This window comes from Falco naumanni, chromosome 6, assembly GCF_017639655.2.
Source record: "Falco naumanni isolate bFalNau1 chromosome 6, bFalNau1.pat, whole genome shotgun sequence".
NCBI classification, from domain to species: domain Eukaryota; kingdom Metazoa; phylum Chordata; class Aves; order Falconiformes; family Falconidae; genus Falco; species Falco naumanni.
The window spans coordinates 85,920,489-85,944,394 of record NC_054059.1 but is presented as its reverse complement, the minus strand read 5'-3'; the positions used below and the strand labels follow the sequence as shown (position 1 = coordinate 85,944,394).

Genomic DNA, 23,906 nt, shown 5'->3' with positions numbered 1-23,906 from the left:
GAGGATTTTTGTCAAGAATTTTTTCAGATGGAAATATTGACTATGTTTTCCTTATACTTAGAACTTCTACTGTTAATTTTCTGCCGCTTAAGGGCCCAATCTTGAAATCTTTGTTGTGGGCTGAAAGCTTAACTTTTTCATTTTTTAGTGTTGCTGTTGGACTGTCTGGATGAAATGCTTAGGCATGTCTATTGATCATATACTGTGTTGCAGTATAGAGCTAGAAGGATACTTCCACCATTGTGATTATATCTCAATTCCTTTGTTATACTGAACGAATTACATTAAAGTGGCTTTAAGGCATTGAAATTTGATTTTAGAAAAAAACCAACACTCATCTGGCTTAGTTGAGATGACCAAATTCCAGTATCGGGACTTTGAAATGGCAGATTTTATGCATGTGTCGTAAAAAAATACATGCAGTATTGCATGATAAACTGTTCTTTGGTTCAAAATATAGAATAGTAATGTAAATATTTTTAAATAAGTAAAACTATCAGTACTTGCAGATGAACACAGGCGTACATGAAAGAAAAGAATACCCCTTCATTTTTTTGTACATTTTTTGCTGTCCTTGTCATATCGACATTTTGAAAAAAAAAGTAAGTCACTATTGATGGTTTTCCTGCTACTATGGATTTGCCTACTCTTCCTTTTGTGACGCCTGTAATTTTGAGTACTATTTGATTGCAGTATGTTAGTAGTATGTTACAGTACTCCCCCAACTTCTGGGTCGCACAGAATGGTGTAAACTGTGGTATAAACCCTGATGTTCTAAGAACGGCTCTTTATTGTTGGAGAATACTTTTGGACTGTGTGCTTCTCATTTTTTATTTTCCAGTATTTTGCTGGTTGAAAAGCTTTAGGAATGAAATCTATTACATACATTACTCTGCAAAGTGCACTGATTCAGCTGACTAATAAGTTGATTAACTTCCTTGCTTTGCACTTTCAGGATAATTCCAAATTCTGTATTTTGTAACAAACTTAATTGGTAATTATCTGTATAATAAAATGAGACTCTACAGTTTGTTCAGATGGTTTCTCCACTCCAGAATTCTCAATCTCTGTTCTGCTTGGCTTTCTTTTTTTCCGCAGCTCTTGCTTCAATTCATTAGGCAAGAGAGAACTAAATGGTTTGTTCTAATTGAACAAGTGCTGTTACTGTCTAGAAAAGAAGATAGAATATACAACCTACCTAATGAAAAATGACTGAATATTGGTGTAAGCTTTGTCGTTTTTATCTTGGCTGTGTCCCATTTTGTTTTCCTAAACCACAAAAATGAGAGAATGTTCCTTAGCCTAAAATTATGATAGTGCGAGATAAGGGTACTATATTTATTTGGGTATAGAATGTCCCTAGAAACAGTATAAAGTCTGAAACAATAAACAAATAATTCAAAACGTCAAGGCTGCTACTGCAAATGCTTTGCAAAAGAGTCAGATCAATAGTCAAATATAAAACGTGTTTAATTGCAGAGCTGCACAAACCTGATATACAACAGCAAGAAGCAGTCATACAACTTTCAACATGCTAAATAGGTCAATAGCATGTGTAGAAGTTTAATGTATTGATTGATATAAGGTTGTGTGTTTTATATATGTGTCATGCTTGGATGTGCAGTTGAATATAATTTTAGTTTTGATCTTTGTTTTTATTTGTTAAAAATTTTCCATTAACATTTTTTATTAGGATAAAACCCCACGGCAACATTATTGTTCAGTTTTTAAATAAAGGCGTACCAGGAAATTTATAGCTCCAGTCCTCACTGTAACTATAGCACCCTCAAGTATGCCATCAAAAATGTTATATGCAAAATGGCTTTCCTTGTGCCAAAGCTATTTTGATTGCAATTCCAATGACTTTATAGCACATACTTAATAACTGTAAATCAATAAATAGTGCACATGTTGGAAGTGTTTTTCAGAACCTCCCATCAGATTCCTTCCTTTCCTTCTCTGACTTAATAAATCTGATCTTCATGTTCTGACAATCGTAAACAGAGCCTGGTGGCACAATTATTTCATAATAGTGAACCAAATACGTAATTTGTTGAAAATAATGCTGTAATCTCACTGAATTAGATGTTTCTGTTATCATTTAAAAAATAACTTTAGAATTTTTAGCATGTATTTGAGTATAGGAATTTGCATTTAACATACATTTTTATATCTGAATGTGTATTCTTCATTAAAAACTAGCACGTATTGTTTGATGACAAGTCTGTGAAGTGCTATAATAATATGAAGAATGCTTATGAAGAATGACTGTAGTTAAACGTCTGACATTAAAATACACTGACTTGGGAACTCAGTCTCCGGCAAACACAGAACTGTTGCTAGTTATTTCTAGCTGGTCATTTTACTTTGAAGTTAGTATTTTGAATTAATATTGAGAATATTTTGTTGGAAAGAAAACACTAAAGGAAATAAACTTTTGTTGTGTTAATATGTCAGGTTATCAACTCACAGATTCAAATCGGAACACTTTTTTCTGGGAACTAATAAATCTGTTGCTGGCTAGTATCCTGAGCTGTTAGAATTTTCTAAGACTTAGCTGCTCACCTACTGGATCCATCTCTTTCATAGAGAAAATTGCAGTAGTCCTCTCATATAGATAGGAATGTAGGGCTAATTGGAGATTATATTATAAATTTCTCAGCTGTGTTTTCTATTTGTACACATTATAAAGTGATCTAAAAGTTGACCTTTATTTTGAACTACTTTGACTCCATCCAAACAAATAAAACTCTTAAAAATGAATGATATTAGCTCATTATTTACGAAAGAGACTACACAACGGACATAAACACATAAATACGTAAGTTTTGTAGTTTACTTTATTTGGATTAAAATCTACTTAGCAGCATTTGTTTCCTATTTAAATCTTTCAAAAATGTGTGGAAAAGGCCCCACAAATTGAGAAATTGATTTATTCTTTTCCCAGTCTTATGACATGTGAGGCACTTCATGAAGGCAGACTTAGTTGCTTAGTCTTGTGGTTTTGTGTTTGCGTGGGCAATTAAGCAGTCCTCAGTACAGAAAGCCGGTTACTACAGGGAGGGCTGATGTCACCGCCAGGATCGGTGCTTCAATGGGGAAAAGAGCAGCAGGAGCAATTGAAATACCTACAGAATAGTGATCCTCCTTCTCATGCAGGCATTCCATTTTTGTACAGGGTGTCTTGAGAATTCAAAAAGAAACTGAAAGGGGAATGCAGATATAATGAACAACACTGAAATACTCTAAATCGTACTGCAGTTTCTGTTTTCTGTGAAGTCTCTGCTTGTACAAGTATATGCTGCCAAGAGGCTCAGTTTAGTGGGAAGTTTGTTTAGATTCAGAAGAAAGTAATACTCTTCTTTTGAAGTACAACTGTCAGGAAAGAAGCTTATAGGATTGACTTTTTTGAAAAGTTTACATGCTAAAGTAGCTGCAGTAATTCTTACACTGATTTGTGCCATGTGAGCAGTGTAGATTTCCTACAGGTGTAAAGTAGGATGTGATAACGACAGATTAAGCATGTTACTGTTTTTTTGGCTGGTTGGTTTTGGGTTTTGGTTCTTTTTTTAACTACCCTGCCATTCTGGAATTCTCATCTACTTGATATTTTTAGCAGTCAAAATTAAAAAATGCACATCATTTTTATGAATTTCCTTGCCTGTGTTTAATTTATCAGTGGTCACATTTTCTGTATTTTCTGTTTTGTTGATGGTTAGCCCTGGTGGTAAAAAAAAACAACATCGTAGCTTGAAGGAGTAAGGCAGGCGGCCTGCAGGTCTGGAGCAGAATACAGAAAACATGCTAATCTTTGCTGTAGGACTTTCCCAAGCTTTCTTAACACAGTAAATAAAGCTAGCCATTTTAGAGAGCGTTTGAATCAAACAGCCAAATTCTGCTTTTTTAGGTACTGTTCCAGGTTCTGGGGGTGATGTTTTATCCAGTAAGATGCTGACAACCTTATAGAATTTTACTTCAGGCTTTTTCAGTGCAGCTGAAGTTACTGGCAGTATGTAATGACCAGTATTTTTCACTGAAGACTTCAGTTGAAGTAGTGCCTGCAAAGGGCTGTTACTTCTAAAGTATTGAAGAAGTGATAAAACCCCCAAAGAAATGTTTATATTGTAGCAAAGAAATACACTAAATACGTAGATTTGTTTTTATAAGCCCTAAGCACTGGTTGGTTTGTTTTTTCTAGTGACCATGATATTGCTAGCAGTATGAATGTGCTGTTTTTGTAAAATGCCAGTTCACCATTTCAGTCGAAGTCTACTGAAGAATTAGGCTTTTTTCACTTCAAAAGAAAGTTAATAAATTACTGAAAAACTTTAAGGTGGAACGAGAATCTGGGTATTTTAGTGATATTTCTCAGTGACTTAAAGTCTAAGGAGGTAGTGGAGGGAGAAGTACATAATGATTCTGCTGCATATTTTTTTTTTCCTCTGGTAACTGAAGGTTAAATGAGTAGCAAGCAGAATGCCTTAAACAAGATTGGTATATTGATTAAAACGCTGATTTAACAGCTCGCTTTCTCCCTTTGGAAACCCAGAAAAGATAAGCCAGCTGCTGTCTAAGAGTGCTGAGTGTCCACTGAGAGTACACTATCTATCATCACAATATGGTGATGAGAGGTGTTTTATGTTTGTGTTAATTTCCCCCACTAAATCAGTAATTATTACAATCCTGTCCCTGCTGTTTACCCTGCAGCTGTTTTTCCATTTGTCGAGAGAGCGGGTGTTCTCAGAGGACCGCACACGCTTCTATGGTGCAGAAATTGTCTCTGCCCTGGACTATCTGCATTCTGGGAAGATTGTCTACCGTGATCTCAAGGTAAAAAAGGAAAAAAAAAAAGTAATCAAATTTTTGTTTTTGCAGGGACTATAGGGACAAACACAAAGTAATTATAAAGTTGCACTATTCAGAGTTAATGGGGAAAAAACCCCTGTGTTCAGTTTAAAGTTCTGTGTGTGCTGAAGGAAGTTGTTTGATACAGCAATCTATAGATGGCTATATTACTTGGCTAACTTAATGAAAAAAAGAAACAGCATACCTTAGTGGTACTTGAAGGAGATTTAAACTTCTGATCTTTTTTTTCCCCTCCTGTTAATTATAACTTAACTTGGATTTCAACACATCTCAAATGTAATTCTCAATGTCCCCAAACAAGGGAAATGGAGAATTGGGACAATGTGACTGCATTCTCTTTATCTCACCAAAAAGTTGTGTTCTTGTATGGTTTGAAAACATTTAAAACAATTCAGAACACTTTAATAGGAAAATAAATTCAGCCTTAATTTAAACGTTATTTTGTCTTTTGTATCCTGGGGAAGATTTGTAATATTGGAATGTAGTTTGTCTTAGGCTTGCCTGGGTATACAGCTGTGTATTGTTGGTTGCCTGAAGCTTCAGGTACTCTGTGACACAGCATGACCATGTTCTGTGGAAAATCACCTTTGCTTTCAACAGGAACTTTTCCTAACTAACTTACACAAGAGAAACCTATAAATTCCATGATGAGACTGTATTATTTCTGTGACAAACATTTAATTTCTTGTATGGGAGATTGTGCTTTCCCTTTATACTTGCACACAAGCAGATTTTGTTCATCAGCTCCTTTGCACGGGAACCAAGGAGAAGTAGGCAATGGTAGGCAAGTTCTGCTCAGGGAGGCAGATAGAAAGCAAAATATTGGGTTACCTTTTTGTAGCAGAATCTGTTGTAATAACATGAAGTGCTGTGGCATCTTGGAAAAATATGGAATTGTCTAGTCAAGGAATGATAGGTCATGATTTTTGATTTAAAGTCTAATAAGGAAGGAGGAACTTGACATCGTTAATCTTCTATTGCTGGTGTCATCGACTTTGCATCTTCTTTGTATGACACTTAGACTCAACAGGAAACACATACCTTTGAATGTATTTCAGGCTTATGCAGACTTAGGAAGACAGGAGACTGTTCTTTGTTAGCATTTTCACTACATACCTTAGAAAAAAAGGTTAAGAAAAGTTGTTGAGAAGTATGTTTCACTTGGTTTTGGTTCTATCTGTATTTAAAGTATTGCTAATAAAAGGCTTTTGGGAAAGTGATGAATAGCCATGCTTTTGAGATAGTCCATATAGTAGTAATTTTTATTCCTGTTCTTTATATAACAGGCTGTATTCTCTTTTCACATTTCAAAGCAAGAATCATGTATTTAAAAAGCAAGGCAAAGCATGCAGGTGTACACATGCACAATTAAAAAACAGTGTCTTTGCTAATATACAAGGAGGAATTTACCTCAAAATTTTTGTTTCTATCCTCTTTTTTTTTTTAGCCTCTCTACCCCCACTTTTGTCTGTTATTGAAAAAGTTGTGGAAGGTATCAGGTATTTTAAGGATTTATGGATATATACTAGCTGTTTCATGACAGGGTAGTAGGAAAAATGTATCTTGATAAATGAAGGTCATGTTACAGCAAAGGAAACCTATAAAGTATTACCAAATGACAGCCATAATTGTAACCTTGAATTATTTGATTATATCTTGAGAATGTTTAGATTTAGAAAACCTGATTTAGAAAAGTATTTTGCTTTTGTTCTATGGAAGATGCACCAAACTTCTAAAACTTAAGAATGAAAGGGCACACTTCTATTGACCTGGGATTTACTTTATTAAAGTATTAAGTGATTATTTAACTTGTGTAACAGTAAACACTGTTAAATGCTGTAATATAATAGATGCTGTATTTTTTTGGAAATTACAAACAAATTACAGTCTATTGCAAGCAATAACTCTATCTTTTTTGCAAAATTGATGTAATGCATCAGCCTGTCCTGTTAAGAAATACTATGGTAACATTTTTTTTCCCCAACACAGTTAGAAAATCTAATGTTGGATAAAGATGGACACATAAAAATTACAGATTTTGGTCTTTGCAAAGAAGGAATCACAGACGCAGCAACTATGAAAACGTTCTGTGGTACTCCAGAATACCTGGCACCTGAGGTATGATTTAGAATATGTTCTTGTAATACAGTATAAAATGTTTATTTTTCATTTAATTTTAGACTGTGATGTTTGTGTGCTGAAAACCATTCATTGTAGTAAAGAACTGACAGTCTGCCCGATGAATACTATGCAGTTGTTATTCAGAATTGTATGTGCTACTATTCTTTGTGGTGATTATATATATATATTGATGCTGTGCTTCTTAGTGTTTAAAAAGACCTCTAACGTGCATTTTGCTTCTCATGTTTGCCTTCCTCTGGTAAAGTTTTTATCTTCCAATGATTTCTTCAAAAATAATCTTCCATCTGTCTGTCACTTGGAACATATGATCCTGCTTAACTGAGCTGTATAACTAGCGTTTATATAGCCTCAATGGAGGCGAGGGGGAATAGGAAGATACCGAGATTGCTGAGTTTTATCTGAACTCGCCAGGGAGAGGGAGCTGAAATTTTAGATGCTTCTGCTAAAAACAGTTGAGTGTATCAACCTCAGAATTGGTTGAGATAGGCAGAAAAACGTAGCTGTTTCCTAATATGTAAGCAGAAGTGGCGTCCCAGAGTGTGTCACCGCATCTTTACCATTAGCTAGCACTCAGTATGCCAGACATCACATGTGTCTTGAGGACTGATAAAAAGATGGGACATGAAGACATTGTTTTGGTTCCCTTCACAGCTCTGGTTTGGCCACTTGAGAATCTGTTGTGGTAGCTCAAGTCACCTGAATGATTTGCCCCAGTGTTAGTGCTGACAGCTCTGCTACTGACGCCTGCTGAGAAAAAGCAAGGGAAGCACTGTCAAAATTGTGGGGTTTGTCCTCTCTCTTCATTCAACAGTGCTGATTGTGGGGCTCAGAAATGTCGTTCTGCGTCTCCCCTGGGGTAGCCAGACGCAATGTCAGTATTGACATGAAAGACAGCATTATTTTTTTACTCCATGCCAAGGATTCTGCGGATGCTGAATTTGAGCTTCTTTCCAGTCTTGTCAGCGTTCAAGATTGCTAATTGGCATAGTACACACCTGATACTGAGACAACTTTCCCGTCAGCCTAAAGGACTTCTCAAGCCTTTCAGTCCTACCATTTGTTTTAGAGAAGGATCCTTCAAGGGATTCCCACCTCTTGCAGCAACTCAGCACCAACAGAAAGTCTGTTGTTACGTGTTGCCTTTGAAGAAGAATATGCCTTAGTTTGAAGGGAGTAGATGAGGAGGGTACTGATTCAGCATAGCTCGTTACCCTCCGATTTTCAGGAGTATTGATTCCTGAAGAGCAGTAACAAGCGCTGGTGCCTATTTAAACAAGCAAGTTTAGATTGCCTTTCATTTTTTATTCTGAACCTTACAATTAAAGGATGTCAAGGAAACTGGTATACATCACTTTCTAGATACTGCTGGCTGGAAATGAAGATTTTAGGATAGTCAAGTTTGAGGGTTTGAGATTCTTTCTAAATATCCTAAAGCAAATTTTAGGTCTCCTCCGGTGTGCACTTGGGGAGGAAATTGAAACTGCTAATAGTTGATTATAAGTGAATACGGTATGCAGAGTTAATGAAACCATTTTGGTTCATAGCATGATCTTTTGATACATTCTTTTTCTCCAACTATAAAAGAAACATCAGTATTCTTAGGAGCCACTAAATTTCTTTCCATCCATCTGGTTCTGTCTTCCTTGATTGTTTCAGCAGTGAAGAGAAATCTGAGCAGTCATCCTTTCAAACTGTGGGTTTGAAGTACCTAAGTAATTTTGATTGGTTAACTGTGTTCATTTCAGCTGTTTGGTGAGTCACCAGCTGCTCTAGCTGTTGAAGACAAACTCACTAATACCTGGTCTCCTTTGCAGACTCCCATCCCTTAGATTCCAAGGATGACTTGGATGCAGAATGTTGCTATCTGGTGTGTCAATCTGTGACATCTCCTTTGTGTTTAGTGCAGGGCCACTCAGCAGTTACCTGCATTTAAGGGTTCCAGAACTATTCTTAGCCTGCTTTGAATCTTTTATGGCTACTTAGAAGAAGCTGCAGATCCACCTGTTTGGCTTGGTACAGTGGCCATTTTTCTTCTGTTCCACACTCAGAATCTGTTCCAGCAACAAGAACAATGCAAGGGATGATCCTGTCACCACTGGTATAGACTACAGGTGTCCTTGCCAGCTTTTACCCCCTTCTTGTCTTCTTGTCAGCAGTCTTGACAACATTCTCAAAGAGTGCAGATACCCTGTTCAGTTGCTTTCATCTGCTTTCCCATCTCTCACTTTTGGAAACATTAGCTATCGAACTTGGCAAGGGATCATTCTGGGTTTTAAACACCACAAGTTACTTGATCCACTTTGCCTTTCTCTAGCAGTCCTACTCCTCTCTTCTACCTTCCGTTATAAGTATTTTTGGACACCCACCCTATATAAGTCTGTCTTGAAGGACGTTGACTCTTCATTAACCCTGGGAACGAAAGAACTTATTCCCTTTTACCACAGGGATAAAGGGTTTAGAGCAAGCAGCCTAGACAGGTTGCTGATACCCCATAAGATGACTCAACACCTTTATCCATACATTTTTGTTTAAAAGGGTGAAGTTAGCAGTATATGACACAATTGCAAAACCCAAAACTTTCCGTTTGTACTCTCAGCTGCTGCAATAGTGTGTACCGTTGCATTGGCTGGATAGTAGCTCACCTGAGACAATCGTATCTGCTTTCATATGTGGGACAGCTGTCTGATAAAGGGACCGTCAAGAGACTGGGTCCTCCAGTCTGTTCATGTGCATGTGTCAGAAAATGAATGTGCAAAAATCACTTTTTGTTACAGTTCAGGCCACAGGAATCATTACCAGATGCTAAAGACTTACTACTACCTTTTGACAAATTGCAGATCATGAGAACCTAATGTTACAGCTGGACTTTAATCCTGTTACTGCAGTGAATTCCTGCTTAATTCCTGCTTGTTTATCCCAAGACAAATGACAGCATATACTTATGTTTTACCTGGTCGTGGTAAGCGTAAAGGCAGATAGATACCTTTCAGCCTCTCTTTAGAAGCCAGATATTCTCCAGTTATGTGGAGAAATCCATTCAGCATCTGTCCCTTTAATAATACCCTTGCATCCCCCTCTTTCATCACGGTTAGTTGTGATGGGTGCATCCCTTCTGCAGACCTTTTGGTTCAGTTTCCCATGTACGTGTTGGCTGGTGGTAGAGGACGCTAGGACTGTACTGCGTAAAATGCAGGGGTAGCCTGAGGCTGCTGTCGACCAGCCAGGAAGTAGGTGACCCAGGAACCTTGCACTGGGAGGAATCTGTACCTAGCCTGAGAACTGACTTATTATTTGCTTTTGTATTAATTCACTGTTGTGGATTCAGTTCCAACAGGAAAACAGGAAAGTAGCTAAGCCGGAGTAAGGTGGATTTCCTCCTTGCATGACATTCTTTGAGGTGAAGGTGTCCTAGTGGATCCATAAAGAATTATTTCCCAGGGTGATTTCCAAATTACTCATAGTCAGAAAATAAGCGTACCTGTTGCTGCATTTTCCCTGCAAACCTTATGTTTCTGAGATCAAAGTAGCCCTTCCCACTGTCTGTTGAAAAGTCTCTTTCATCTCATGTGGTAGGGCCTGACCTTTCATATAGAACCCTGAGACTGACTGTGCTGGTATCTGGCAGATCCAGAAAAATGCCCCTGTGCATGCAAAGATCAAATGGATGGTGGGACACAGGAAAAAAAATACAATGAGATTGCCAGGTTGGAGCCAGTTTTTATCTTTGGAGCTAGAATTACTTTTCTGGACCATCACTGATTTATCATTTGTGGCACCCACATCGAAGTTTAAGCGTACCTTCACCAAGCACTGTGCTGTTATAGGGGCGTGCAGGAGTTCCAGCTAGGTGGTGCACAGGTACATTCCCTTCTTGTTGTCCTCTCCTACACCTTCCCTGTGATCCAACACCAGTGTTCTACAGTTTAAAGAAAACTAAAGTAGCATTGGCTGTGCTTGTCTTACATAGGTACGTGCCAAGCATGAAAGATGTTAGGGTATTAGTACGTTCTCTAGGAAGAAAATAGTTGCTCCTGTCAAATAGCAGGGCTTATATATGTTTACAGTACAGATGTACATTTTGGTCACAATTATTGAAGGATGAATAAGATTTGTCAAATTATACAGTCTTTTGAGAATAAGTTGGTTATCTGATAAATAATGAAATACCTTTATCATCTGCAGTAGAACGAATGCAAGCCTTTTTGTGTGTGTCTAAGTGTAGTGGTCATACTTAACATTTCCCTCTAAGAATCGGCAGTACTCCCCATTTGAAAGGTATAAAATATTTTATGATTTCTCATTCCTTAGTAGTTTTCCAGGAGGAAGAGACTGTTTCTTAGGAGTCTGTTTCCATTGTTATCCTTCAAAGTAAGCTGTCACATTAGAGATCGTTGTGGTGTCTGAGAATAAACAGACCCAAGGAGAAAAAATGAATTGTGATCCCATTTAGGAAACATAGATGTATTCTTAATTTTTTTCAGAAAAAACCCCCACAAAATGTTTCTTTTGCAGTTTTGCAGTGGCAAAGGTAGGACTGGACCGTGTGTCTTCTCCAGACAGTATCACTTGCTTAATAAAGAAAGAATAAAACTGAGAAAGTACTTGTAAATATACCTGGGAGACATTTAAAAGCAGATGGATTTTTGATAGTTTTCAGTTGATCGTCAGGGAACAAAGACCTGCTAATAAAGATACTGATCTCTGAAGACTTTCTTTAATAGAACGTTCAGGAAATGAAGCTACTTGTGCAGAGAAATAAAAATTATTGCAGCTCTGTTCATTTATAAGGGTGATTTCTTACATGAGACTGCAGTTTCTGGCTCTCGGCATTTCAGTTCAAGTTCTTAGGACTAAATGTACAGTCTTAGTTTTAGTAGGGTTGTCACTGTGGTACCAAGTTTTGGTGTCACAGGAGATACAAGTTTAAATACCAGAAATTAATTTTGAAGCTTTTAATTTTCTTAATAACAGGAGAGAAGATGTTTTGGCTATGAACAAGTCTGTAAGGGACTTCATGGATGATAAATGACTCTTCATTGATGTACATGATCAATGATATTTAGATGTATTCTAATAACAGGGAAAATGGTTGGATCTTGTTAAGTTTTATTACCATAAAAATACAGACTAGGTGGATGAATGCATTCCTATAAGAACAGTAGTCTTTTATTTTAAGAAAAAATACAGCAACACCATTTCAATATAGTTTAGAGAGTTACTATCTCTTAAATGTATGTGACAATAAGTAAGACCAGAGTAGACTCATGGGCTTTGTCCATAGGCATGAGAAGGTCTGTATGTCTTATAACTCATTTTAAAATGAGACCAGTGGAGATGAAGTAAATGCTAAGATTAGTTACGCAACACTTGTGTGGCTGCTTTTTTTTTTTTTTGTGTGTGATCTTTCTTGAAGAAATGGGAGTGATAGAGATCATGTGTAATCAATTATTTCCCTGAGTTTTATCTCAGAGAAATGAAAGGTAAAACTCTTTTATCAAGAAGCAGCTGCTGTCTTTCCTCACTTTTCACTTAATTTCTTATTTACAGCTTTTCTTTTTGGGAGGGGTATGTCTTTGATGTAGGAGTGACCCAAAATCTAGAACTTGGCCATCAAAGTTCAGTGGCTGAAGTTCAGCAAGGGGAAGCATGGTACCCTGGACTGCAGGCATGGTTATAGCAAGAGAAAACGATTTTCCCATGTTTACAGAAGTTGAATTTTCTAAGAATGTTGTGGTGTATGCAGACTATAAAAAGTTGCCGTAGAGGCAGAAAAAGCGTTTTGTCACTGGTGCAGCTATATGTTTATTTCATTCTTTTAGAGCTTGCTTGGATTGGATTAGGATATTTGCCAAAGGCAGTCTGGTAAATTTTTTGGACTGAGAATATGATGATCTGCCACATAGCTCGTCAGATATAAGTTGAAACTAAATGATATATAGGCAGAGAGGGAAACACTGAAATGCATCGAGACAGGCCAGCATGTAAATTGATGTTTGCAGTTTTTTGCAGGGATCATAGCAAAGCAGTGTTTTAACAGGGATTTTAATGCAGATAGAAGTCACAGTGTGAATGTTACAGAAGAGCAGGTCTGGGGAAAAGCATGAAGGTGCTTGTTTGCAAAAAACTTGATGAAAGTAGCCAACATCGTGGATAAACTGAAGAGGCCAGTTGAGAGAGGTTAGCTAAGGTTAGGGTGTAAGAAAACCAGCATGTTATGCCAAAGAGAAGATTAAGTGGCATGGGGTAATACAACCAATGCCTTCCCCCCCCCCCCCCCCCCCCCCCCTCTTTGCCTTCCTTTGTTTTTTTTTCTTTTCAAATGGGGGACAGAAAAATTTAGGTAAAATAAGGAGGATAGCAAGGGAGGTTAACAGCAGGTAGAAGAAATTCATGAAGCGAATCTAGTGCTCTCATGGGTAGATTCATACACTAGAAAAATCAGCTTAGAGATGAGAAGGCTTTTCTTATGGGGGGCAGTGTGGTTGTAGGCAGGAAAGGGAGTTTGGACTAAAGAAGATTACGTTATTTTGTTAGTTTTCTCTTAATAGAAACTAATTGAATGTTTTGCAGGAAGACACAAAAGGCAGGAGAAATTGATGAGCAACTTCAAATGAAGAGGAGCTTGCTGGAGAGTTGTTCAGTTAGGAATACAGAGCAACTGAAGGACAGAATAATTTTTGTTGTGGCTTATGCAGATTCCTTTTTATCTCCTTCAAGTAGTAATCTGCTTTTTGAAATTCTGTGCAAATTTTATGTAAGTAATAGCTCCGTGCCATTATTTTCCAGCTCTAGATCTGTTGGATAGAAAGGTTAAATAGGGGAGACTAGAATATGTGGAAAATGGCACAAATTAAGGGAAGCAGCTGGTAAGATGTTGCTAGATGGCATATGCATTCACAAGGCTTTAACACCAGTATGAACTTCTAAGAGTTGGAACAATACTGTAAAGAGAGACTGTGGAAAAGACACTTTATGTTAGGCTCCATTGTCCTTCGTGCTCTAGATAGCAAGTTCTCACCAATTTTTGGTTACCTCTGTTAAGCATTAATGAAGATTGGTTGTCGGTGGCTTTTCAGGTTTATTTAGGTGAAAGGATAGTTACTGTTGTTATTGGGCTGCTTTTTATTTTCTTCCCTTCTGTAAAGTTTTTATTTTTAGAGAAAGGATAATGACACACTCCACCAAATTGTCTGTGTTCATATCAATATATTGGTATTCTGGGTCATAGTGGTTTTGCTAAAGACCTGAGAGGCCTGTACTGGTGCTCTAACAAGACAGAAAGAATTTTGTATATGAAATTTTCTTGGAGTGAGGTTAATGTATTTTTCGAGGATGGGGGGTAAATTTGTTTCTCTAGCATTAGACCTGTTTTGTTCTTTTCACATTAAAACTGTATTAAGTGGTGCATTTATGAGCAGAAATGCTGTGCTGAAGCATGGCAGAGTTCTGGAAACAGATTACCTCCACCATTCATCTGTTGTGCCTTGATGGCAATTTCCAGTTACTTTGCACCTAGAAGCAGTATCTGCTGCATTAAGGAATGACATTGCATTTCTACGCGTTTCTACCCTTGGCTTAATGTCTTTGCTTCTCCAGCAGTTCCATGAGACCCCACACACCCATGTAATTATGAGAGTCCTTTATTCCTTCTGGTAGCTTGGAGAGCAGACACAGGCTGTGACTGTCCAGAAGTAGGCTGCTTGTAGCATCTTATCCTGTGCCTCAGGCAACATTGTGCAGACAGACTCAGTCAAGATGGATGTGTGAACTCGTGTGGATGTATTTCTGGGTTTTGTTCCTCTCTTTGAATATAATCTTTTTAGTGCTGAGCTAATTATGTAGTCTCAGTTTTACTGTTGAGTTAGAGTACCTGATCAACTTTCCAACTGTAAAACAGTTTGAAAATCAAATGTAGCTTACATGCAAGACCCAACAAAATTAGAAGTGTTAAGTACGTTTTGGCAGTTCACTTTTATTATGCCCAGTCCTCAAATGTACCAGCAGACAATCATCTGAATGTTAGTTATTTTTCACATGCTTATGTGATCACACAAAAAGTACATGCTAAAAAGAAGCAGATGGTGACAGATGGGGAAGGTTGAATAAGGTGGTTTTGGAAACCTAGAAAAATGCACTTCTGTAATAGTGTAAAAATAAAAATTCTTTGATCGCCAAGTTAGAATGAACAAAATAATGCCCCCCCCCAAAAAAAAAAAAAAAAAAAATAAAACAAGAACAAAAAGAACCTACTCCCCAAAACTTTACTGATAAAACCAAATGAAACCTACAAGTGTTCAATGCGTATTTAGGAAAGTATGTTATATAGTGTATTTTGCCCTATAGAGCATTAGTTTTTATCAGCCAGAAACTTGGAAGGATGGTACTTTTATTCTTCTTTCCTTTTAAAATTATGCATTTAAGTCAGTTGTGTTCCATGCTCAAAGAATGCTGTCAAAAGGGTCATTTTTTAATGTCACATGTTGGTACTGTTGCAGGTTGTGGTAATATTTTTCTTCTGATGACACAAGAAAGATTTTAACCCTCCTCTTTACAATGGTAAATAAATTAAGTATTTAATAGGGATACCCGTATGACTAAAGCTAACCTGTAACAGGCAGCATTACCTCTTTGTTGTTTAAGCAAATGTAAAGCTAAGGAAGTAGAGAAGTCATAATTGACAAAAAAAAAATAATACTTGTGTGTGAACCAGCACATCCAAAGGCTACTATGGGGACTGATGATTTGCTTATTCATTTGCATTAGTTTAATGGAGTCTTAATATTCATATCTGTTTGAGTTATATGAACAAATAAGAGATTCTTTTTAAAAAAAAAAATCAGTGGTGAGGTGTATTTTATTTCATAAGATCAAAAGTATCTAATTGATGGATATTTAATTGCTAAGTCTTCTACCAACACTGATGCCATAATTATTTTTCTTTTTTATATTTTTTATATATATATATATATATATTTGAGTAGGTGTTTGTCTTAACCTATAGTATGAGACATTACTGCTCCCTGTTGAGGCAGAATGCTTTACTTTTGGTTTGCTTAATACCACAAAGCGCTAATTTCTGATAACCTGTACTCATTTTCCTGAAAGTATAGTGAGTTTACTCAATACCCACACAATGTAGTTACGTTGTTGTGCTTTGCTTAACTAATTTTCTTTTGGCTTCAAAAGGATAGTTCAAGTTTATTTACTCTCTGTTTACCTAGATGCTTCATGCATAATCTGATTCTTAGCAGAGGCACAATAGAATTTATTTTACCTGTGGAAATGTGGTTTAGTGTTGGCGTGTGCTCTTGAACAGCTGTCTGTTGTATATTTGGCTACATTTTATTTCTGGGTGAGGACCAGTGGGGGGTGTGAGGAGGAATAGCATCTATGCCTGAAAATGTTTCCCTTCTGATTTATGGGAGATTCACAATATGGAATTTTCTCTTTACACTAGAATTCCAAGTACCAAATTATTTTTTTTTTTTTTACATTGAAAGGAAATGGAAATGCAAAAAGTTGTTTTATCTTAAAATGCTAGCACCTCATGAAAATTCCAGTGTGGTCTTTTTTCTGTTTTGTTATTACTTATATTTTAGTGTGCCGCATTGTGTCATCTTATGCTCCTAAGTCATCAAAAATGCTCGTGATGTGAATTTGGGCATTTTTGTCAGCTTGGCATTGCCAGCGGGCCCCTGAGATGAACATGATGGAATGTGGACGGGGCAGGGTATCCAGAGCAGAACATCATTTATTGGCAATAACCAGTATTAAAATCAAAAGATGGGGGAGCATTTAGGTGGGGGTATGAACGGATTGCTCAGTTACGCATACAGAAGAGTTGCTGCAACAACAAATAAATTAGGACAAGAGTTAGACTTTCTCCTGAAGCCAGATAACCAATGAGGTAACAAGAATTTGAATTTTCATGCAATCTGGTTAATCTCACCAGACACAAAAACTAATTGTCCACATGCAGTATCAGACTTCTCAAGGGGAAAGATGTAACAAATATGCAAAAATAATAAAACAAACAATAAGACTAGAAAACAGATTAGCTCCACACTGCCATAAAATAAAAACCACTGTTGTATTCAAACCAGAACTTTAAAGCAGAGAACAGTTTTCTAATAAAACCCACATTTTTTTTAGAAAACAAATAAGTATGACAGTTCTCACAAAGACAGTCTCAATAACATGCTGGAAGCTTTTTTTTTATTAATTTTCATTTAATCAATGCAAACATTATTTCCATCTCAGCAAAAGCCTTTAGTTTTTCCGAGAGTAATGAAGCATAAACAAAAGCTGAACAAATGCTGTTCAACATCGGTAAGAATTCAAAATCATTTCAGGAAGAATGAACAACCAGAAAGAAATATCATAGTATTATCATTATTTATTACTTCTTACACATATCTTACGGCAGTGTATGTTATAGAGACTACTGCTAGTACAGTGATAATTAACACAGATACAAACAAGTCTGCAGTTTTGCTTCCAACGATGGAATTGGTAGTTATGAGGCAAGTGTCATCTTTCTGTAGACTGAAATAATCTTTTGCTTTTATTTGCCACTTTCCATGAAAGGTGTATTTTACTTCTGGGAACTGAGTTATTTTAATTCTCTGTTTTTATGGGTTGTTTTTGTTTTGTTTTGATTGTGGGTTTGTTGGTTTTTTGTTTGTTTATTTGTTTGTTGTTGTTGTTGTGTCTATTGAATAGGCCCAGTGAGGGGTCTTTTTCATGTGATGATATTTTTTTCAGTGGGCTTTTGATTTTGGTGTGTGGTGGGGTTTGGGGTTTTTTTGTTTGTTTGGTTTTGATGTTTTTATTACTGTTTTTTTTTATTGTCAGAGTTGCCATTGACATCTTACAGTCTTCTGTTAGAATACTTTTTTCATGTGCAATAGCTTAACTTTTTTAGATTTTCAATTCTACTGAAGTCAGAGTCCCTTGTAGGAGGTTTAATGCATTAATTAGTATTACATGCTCTTTAGTCTAGGAGGCTCTGCTTAATTCACATTTATATCAGAATGTACTATTTCTGATGCAGAACAATGTGTGCCAGCAAACGAAAAAGACTTTAGTTTGGGTTTTTTTTTTAAAGGTTACATAACAAAAATCTAGGTAAGATGGGGGAAAATCTCTAGTACAAAAATGTGTTAGGAAGATAGTCGACATTAGGACCAGAAGTATAACAGCAGTGCAAACCAGATAGAAAATGGAGAAAAACTACCTGCAAAAATTAGCTGTAGAAAATTAGAGCAGTAATAGAAAACTTTCTTCCTTTACTTAATTCTCTGGTATCCATTTCCCAGGGCATCTCTAACCTTGATGTTTTGTCTTTCCAGCTCTGTATAATAAAAGCGACGAGTATTCATTCAAGTGGTTTATTTTGCCATTGACGCAGCAAAAGTTTCACTGTTCATACCAAGATATGGTTATAGTAACTAAATTTCTATAATGCTTGGCAAACATACTTTTCTGCAGGAAGGATTTTCATATACTTGGATAGAAGTCTGGTTCTGTAAAGAAATGGGTATTACCTTTGCTCATTAGTGTTAGATTATAAACTTCTCATAGTTGTTAGCACAGTTGATAGAAACTTCTAGCAAATATACTTTTTAACTTTTGTTGAATGATATGTGGGTGAATATTTGTTAGCAGACCAACAACTGTAGCAATAAAAATGTGTGAAGGGTTACCAGGAATGCTTAAGGAACATACACTGCACCTGAACTGTAAGGTTAATTGAAAACAGTTTTTTCCCCTTAAATTAACAGTACATTGGTGTATCCAAGTTCTCAGTTTTCTTTCACAACATAGGTGTGCAGACAGTTTGTTTAGATGTTTAAATACTTTCCCATCTGTTCTGTCAAAATTATTGATTGAGCAACAAGCTACTTGTAATGTCCTATCAGAAAATCTTTATCTAATGTATTAAGAGAAACCATAACTCAGTCAAAAATGTAGCTGCTTTTCCCGTAAGTTGCCTTGGTTATCTAGCACAAAGTACAAAACCAATACTTTGATATTGTTCTTTTAAAGATAAAACCCAGCGCTGACAACCCTTTGTAGAAGATTGACAATTTTATGAAGCCTTTCATGCTCAAGATTATTGTTAAGTTTGTCTCTGTTTGCAGAGTCCAGAAGTTACAGCAGCTACCTACCAATTAGAGGTCTGTGGGAAGTGCGTTTCTTCATTGTGTGAATTTCTGCTGTGTAACCAAAAACATTGCAGAGGCTGCTCGTCAGGGGTATTTTGTTTCAACAAAATGCAGTAAAAACACAATTAAGGGATTTTCTCCATTCGCTCAGTTTGTGTCGGAGGCAGTCATACCTTGTCCAGTATTCTATAATGAGTGAAGTATCAGGGAATCCTCGTTTCACTGAAGGCAAAGGGAAATACGTGACTGACTTAAGATGCTCACACACTTCACCTGTTATACTGCTGGCTAACCCTCTTAAAAAAATTATTTTCACAGAATCTTGTAAAAGCATTGCATGTGTATCTATTGACTTCTCTTTGGCTGACTCATTTAATTGCTTGCTTCCAAAGCCTCTGCCTGAAGCCCTTGTAAATAAGAGTTTGCAGATGTGTCTCAAGCTGCTGCCTCCCCAAAAAATTTCAGCTCTTGTTACTGAAGAAATAAAGAGAAAATAAAGGCTATCTTTTACTGGTTTTCACTATAAAAATTAAATAGACGTCAAATTTTGTGGACTCTTAAAAGAGTGACATACCTAAAGCAAAGGACACCTGGAGATGTACTGGCTGATAAAGATTAAAATCTAGAACCACTGTTCAAATAGAGGAGGAATTATTTTTGATGGATTTTATTTTTTCAGAAAGAGAAAACTTCCAGTGGTACTAACAATTTGTATTAATATTTTCAAGTCCTAGATACTGGACTTTTCAGCAGTGAGAAATAGTATTAGAAGATTGTCTTTTTTTTTGTCAATAAATGCAAATATAAGAATATTTTTCTTTTTTGATTTGTAGTTATTTGTCAGCAAAATGAATTGTTATGTGTGAGGGGCAAACACAATTGCATTACTGTGATCTTAGCGGCCCTGCAGTGTGTTTGTGTTGTCTTAGTCATCACAGAGGCAAAGTTCAGGCTGTGAACTGAATTTTTTTTTTATTTTGTGTGTAGGGCTTGATGGACTTTGCTCTATGTATGGAGCACTAGCCCATCGTATTCGTGGTCATTGCTGATAATACTCTCCAGTAACCCAAGTGTGCAGAAACAGTGGAGTCACTAAAGAATGCTTTGGTTTCGCTTGTTACAGTTGGCTATTCCTGCTATCTCAGTAAATTTAAAGAAGAGTTGAGTTGTGTTTTGGCCACAGTACAAATGAAAGTTTTAAGGTAAATCAATAGCATTCCCTCAGCTGAAACTATCATACTGTCCAGTGCCTCTAAAACATTCATGAAAGCACTGAAGTACCTGCAGATGCCTGGAAGCAGATGCCTGGCTAATGTTTCTTGCTTGTTGGAAGGTGTGTTACTTAACCTCTTGCATGTATATGTAAGGCTGGAAAATTACAAACTTCAGTAGCACCTCTGCAGCTTTTTTTAAAAGCATCTGGATAAACCCAAGCTGTATCCTTCAACTGCAGGTGTAGGTGTACGTTTTAGAGGAGCATCAATGCCTGTAAAAACTGCAGTTGTTTCAGTGCAGCAATGAGTTTATGCCTGCTTTGGAACCCTGTTATACTGCTGGAGTGCTTTAGAGAAATAGAGGTTGGGATGAGAATCAGGCCCTTAATGTTCCCATGAGGTGAGCACAGCTGTTGCAGCTGTTTGTGTCAGTGTAACTTCTGTGGTCTAACTTCGGGGCAGAGTTTGCCAAGGATTTCTTTCTGCAGCAATGCCACATCCAGTGCTGCCTGGCCTTGGGTTCTCACCTGGGCTGCTACAACTGTTCACACAGCAGTTGAGGGGCTTAGGTCAGAAAACTTGATTCAGGTGAAAAATAACTGAGGATGAAACTTTTTTTCCTTCCTTCTTAGTACTGGTCTACGCTCTAATGTAATGTGTTGCGTAGTTTTGGTAAGGTAAGGAAAGCTGTGGTGAGGGCACAGAAACAAGAGTGTGAGCTGGGCTGGCACTGCCTCTGAAAAAAACAGTTGTTGAACTAGAGTCCTAAAAACAAATGGAGTAAGGTTCCCTCAAGTCATAAAAATCATGGTCATTTTTGAGTTTTATTTCCCATAATCTGTGGTATCTTCCAGACTGAACTACAGTCAGCATACAGCTTTACCCAAGACTGGGAAATCACTTGGGTACAGTGCTGATGCGAGGTATAAAATAGGGATGAGCGACTATAAATTTTCACATCATGCTGGAGCTCTCATCTCTTAAAACCTCCCCTAGACCTTGATGAGGTGGCTTGGGGTTTTGGCACCCCATGTGTGTGAAGCGGATGAAGGAATGGAAATCATGTATGATTTGACTGTTTAAACAAATTTTGTGGAAGAAGGCACGTAACTTCATCTTAACTTCATAAAAATGCACCTGACCTGAGTGCATACTTAGTATAGCTGCTGTTTCTGTAGCTTCTAAGTTGCATGTGGTCCTTCTGTGTGACACTCCTAGAAAATATTAATGTATTACTTTACAACGGATACAAGAGTGGTTGAGCTTGTGCCCTTTATGATGGTTTTGGGGAGCCTGCTGCTTTTCCTGCTGTGACCTTGAAGAGACTGGGTTGTCTGCACAGTGTATTTGCTTAAAGACAGATTTGTGGATCCTTACAAGCAGGGGGACAAGGATTGGCTGGAGATGATGGAGGCAGCTTTTAAGGGCGGTGTACAAAGTCCAAGAGATCAAACTTTCCACTGTGTCTGTGTCTGGCCAGGTGCTTGGGCTGGTACCCCACTTATACAGGGATAGCCCACAAATTCTGGAGGGACAGCAGTTACCAGCCCTGGCAGCCAAAGGAGGCACTTCTAAAAGCAGCTACCTGCCTCATCGTAGGCAAAAACTGGAATTATTCATAGGTACAAAGCCTGCAGCTGCGTGTCATGTTCATTTTAGCACCGAGTTGAAGCTTTCTTGACCTATGTTCAGTGTCATTAAAAGCAAATCCCTCAAATCCAAGAATTGTTTGGAAAGGCTTCTGTAATGCTAGGGCAGTGTGTATAGACATGTTCTCATGCCTGCCCTGATTGTATGGATTTGGTTGTAGGAGCTGCTGGACACTCGCACTTCCACTGATTTGTCACAGTCTACAAATCCTGGAGTTTCTTAACCCTGTGAGGAGTAGAAATGACTTAAAGAAAATAATTGTGTGTATTTACTGTGAATACATTACGCACAATTTTATTACATTTCTATTAAAATAAGTTGAGATGCATTTTGCTTTATTTACACTGTTTTCAGGCTGTTTTCCTTTTGCCTAAATGAAACCCTTTTGATGCTCTTGCTTGTCTGGCTGGCTGTAAACCAGGTATTTAAACAAAAATAAAGAGTTGCCAGTTTTGCCAGCTGGGGATGAGAACCCGGCTGGTGATATGCGGGTTCGGGAGGCAGTTAATCCAGCTTTTATGCTTTTTTATGATTTTATGTAAAAAGAGGTTAAAAATCACATTTGGCTCTTTCTTTGTACCACTGTTTTGTTGCTGTTGTGGGAATGCAGCAAAAGGTTGCTCATACTTTTTATTATTATTAGGTAAAGTCCTGCATAAATTAGGTAAAGCCCCAGATACAGTTTGCATTAGTGATTGGCCATGTGATTTGCCTTGTTCAGAGAATGATATGTTTTATCTTCCAGTTGCCTTCTTTTATAAATCACACATGCAAACCACACCTCAACTTCCTGTAAAAAGAATCTACTGCTGCCTTGCAATTTTGTGTATTTTACTAGCTTCAAAAAAAGGAGTAGGTAACTGTACAGATAGGAGAAATAGTAACAGTGCTAATAGATACAGTAGAAAAATGTATAATGCTTTTATTCTGTGGCAGAAGAATGGTGATTTCAAGACAATCGTTAACGATTTCATGCACAGTTTTTCAGCAAATAGCTTGCAATATGCTCAAATTCATAAACCATTTAATCAGTTTTAAAATGCAGGAGTTATTTTAGTTAGTTTTGTCATATGTACTTATTCAGATAATTTTTTGTATTATACACTTTCTAAAATTTCACCCTCTGTTTGGAAATATCAATGATGTAATGAGGCAGTTTGTTTTGGCACAGTTGTAAATAGTATGTGTTAATGTGTTAATATTTATGATTTTACATCTTATATACACAAGAGGTTTTTTTTAATATACTTCTTTTCATCATGCTTCTACTAATAATCCTTAAGGACAGTGAAAACAAGGAATACGAATACATTAATTACTTTGGGATTGTCAAAATTGCCATGCTGGATCAAATTGCATTTTGTTTTTGCTAATAGCATGTACCAGATACTTCAGAGCAGGCTCTGATTTACTGGGGGAGAAAAAAGAGAGGCAGATAAACACACTTGACACCCCTTGTTAGGAGTGGTTAGGGTCGTGCATGTGTTCTGTGATGTGGTCTGGCCACTTCGTGTCCCCAGATGGATGAGGACTGACTATATCTGCCCTTGCTTCAGAGGAAATTATTGGAAGTCATCTTACACTTTTTAGACAATCACAAGATAATGTACTCATGGAGTAAGGTTATTTCTGATCTGTTAGAGGTTACCATATTCATTAAAGCCTGAAGGCTTTACTACACATCACCAGATTTTCACTACTATATATAGTCTAAATGACTTACAGTCCACTTAAATCCTTACAGTTTGAATCTGGGTGAGCTCTTTGGGGTGATGATTGCATGTGTCTTTGCAAAAACTATTTTGTTTCCTGTGGATCAGTTGTGGGTTGTTTCTTTTTTAATCAGTCATATGTGCTGCGTTTCAGA

The 23,906-nt window shown here is 37.1% G+C and overlaps 1 protein-coding gene across 3 annotated transcripts in view; it reads left to right on the top strand.

Moving 5' to 3' along the window:
• AKT3 (AKT serine/threonine kinase 3) overlaps positions 1-23,906 on the top strand; it is a 161,978-nt gene that overhangs the window by 115,983 nt on the left and 22,089 nt on the right. For all 3 annotated transcript variants that reach the window (XM_040597868.1, XM_040597869.1, XM_040597870.1), the window contains 2 exons: positions 4,708-4,830; positions 6,856-6,984. In XM_040597868.1, coding sequence (XP_040453802.1) covers positions 4,708-4,830; positions 6,856-6,984 — 252 coding nt within the window. The remainder of the gene's footprint in view (positions 1-4,707; positions 4,831-6,855; positions 6,985-23,906) is intronic.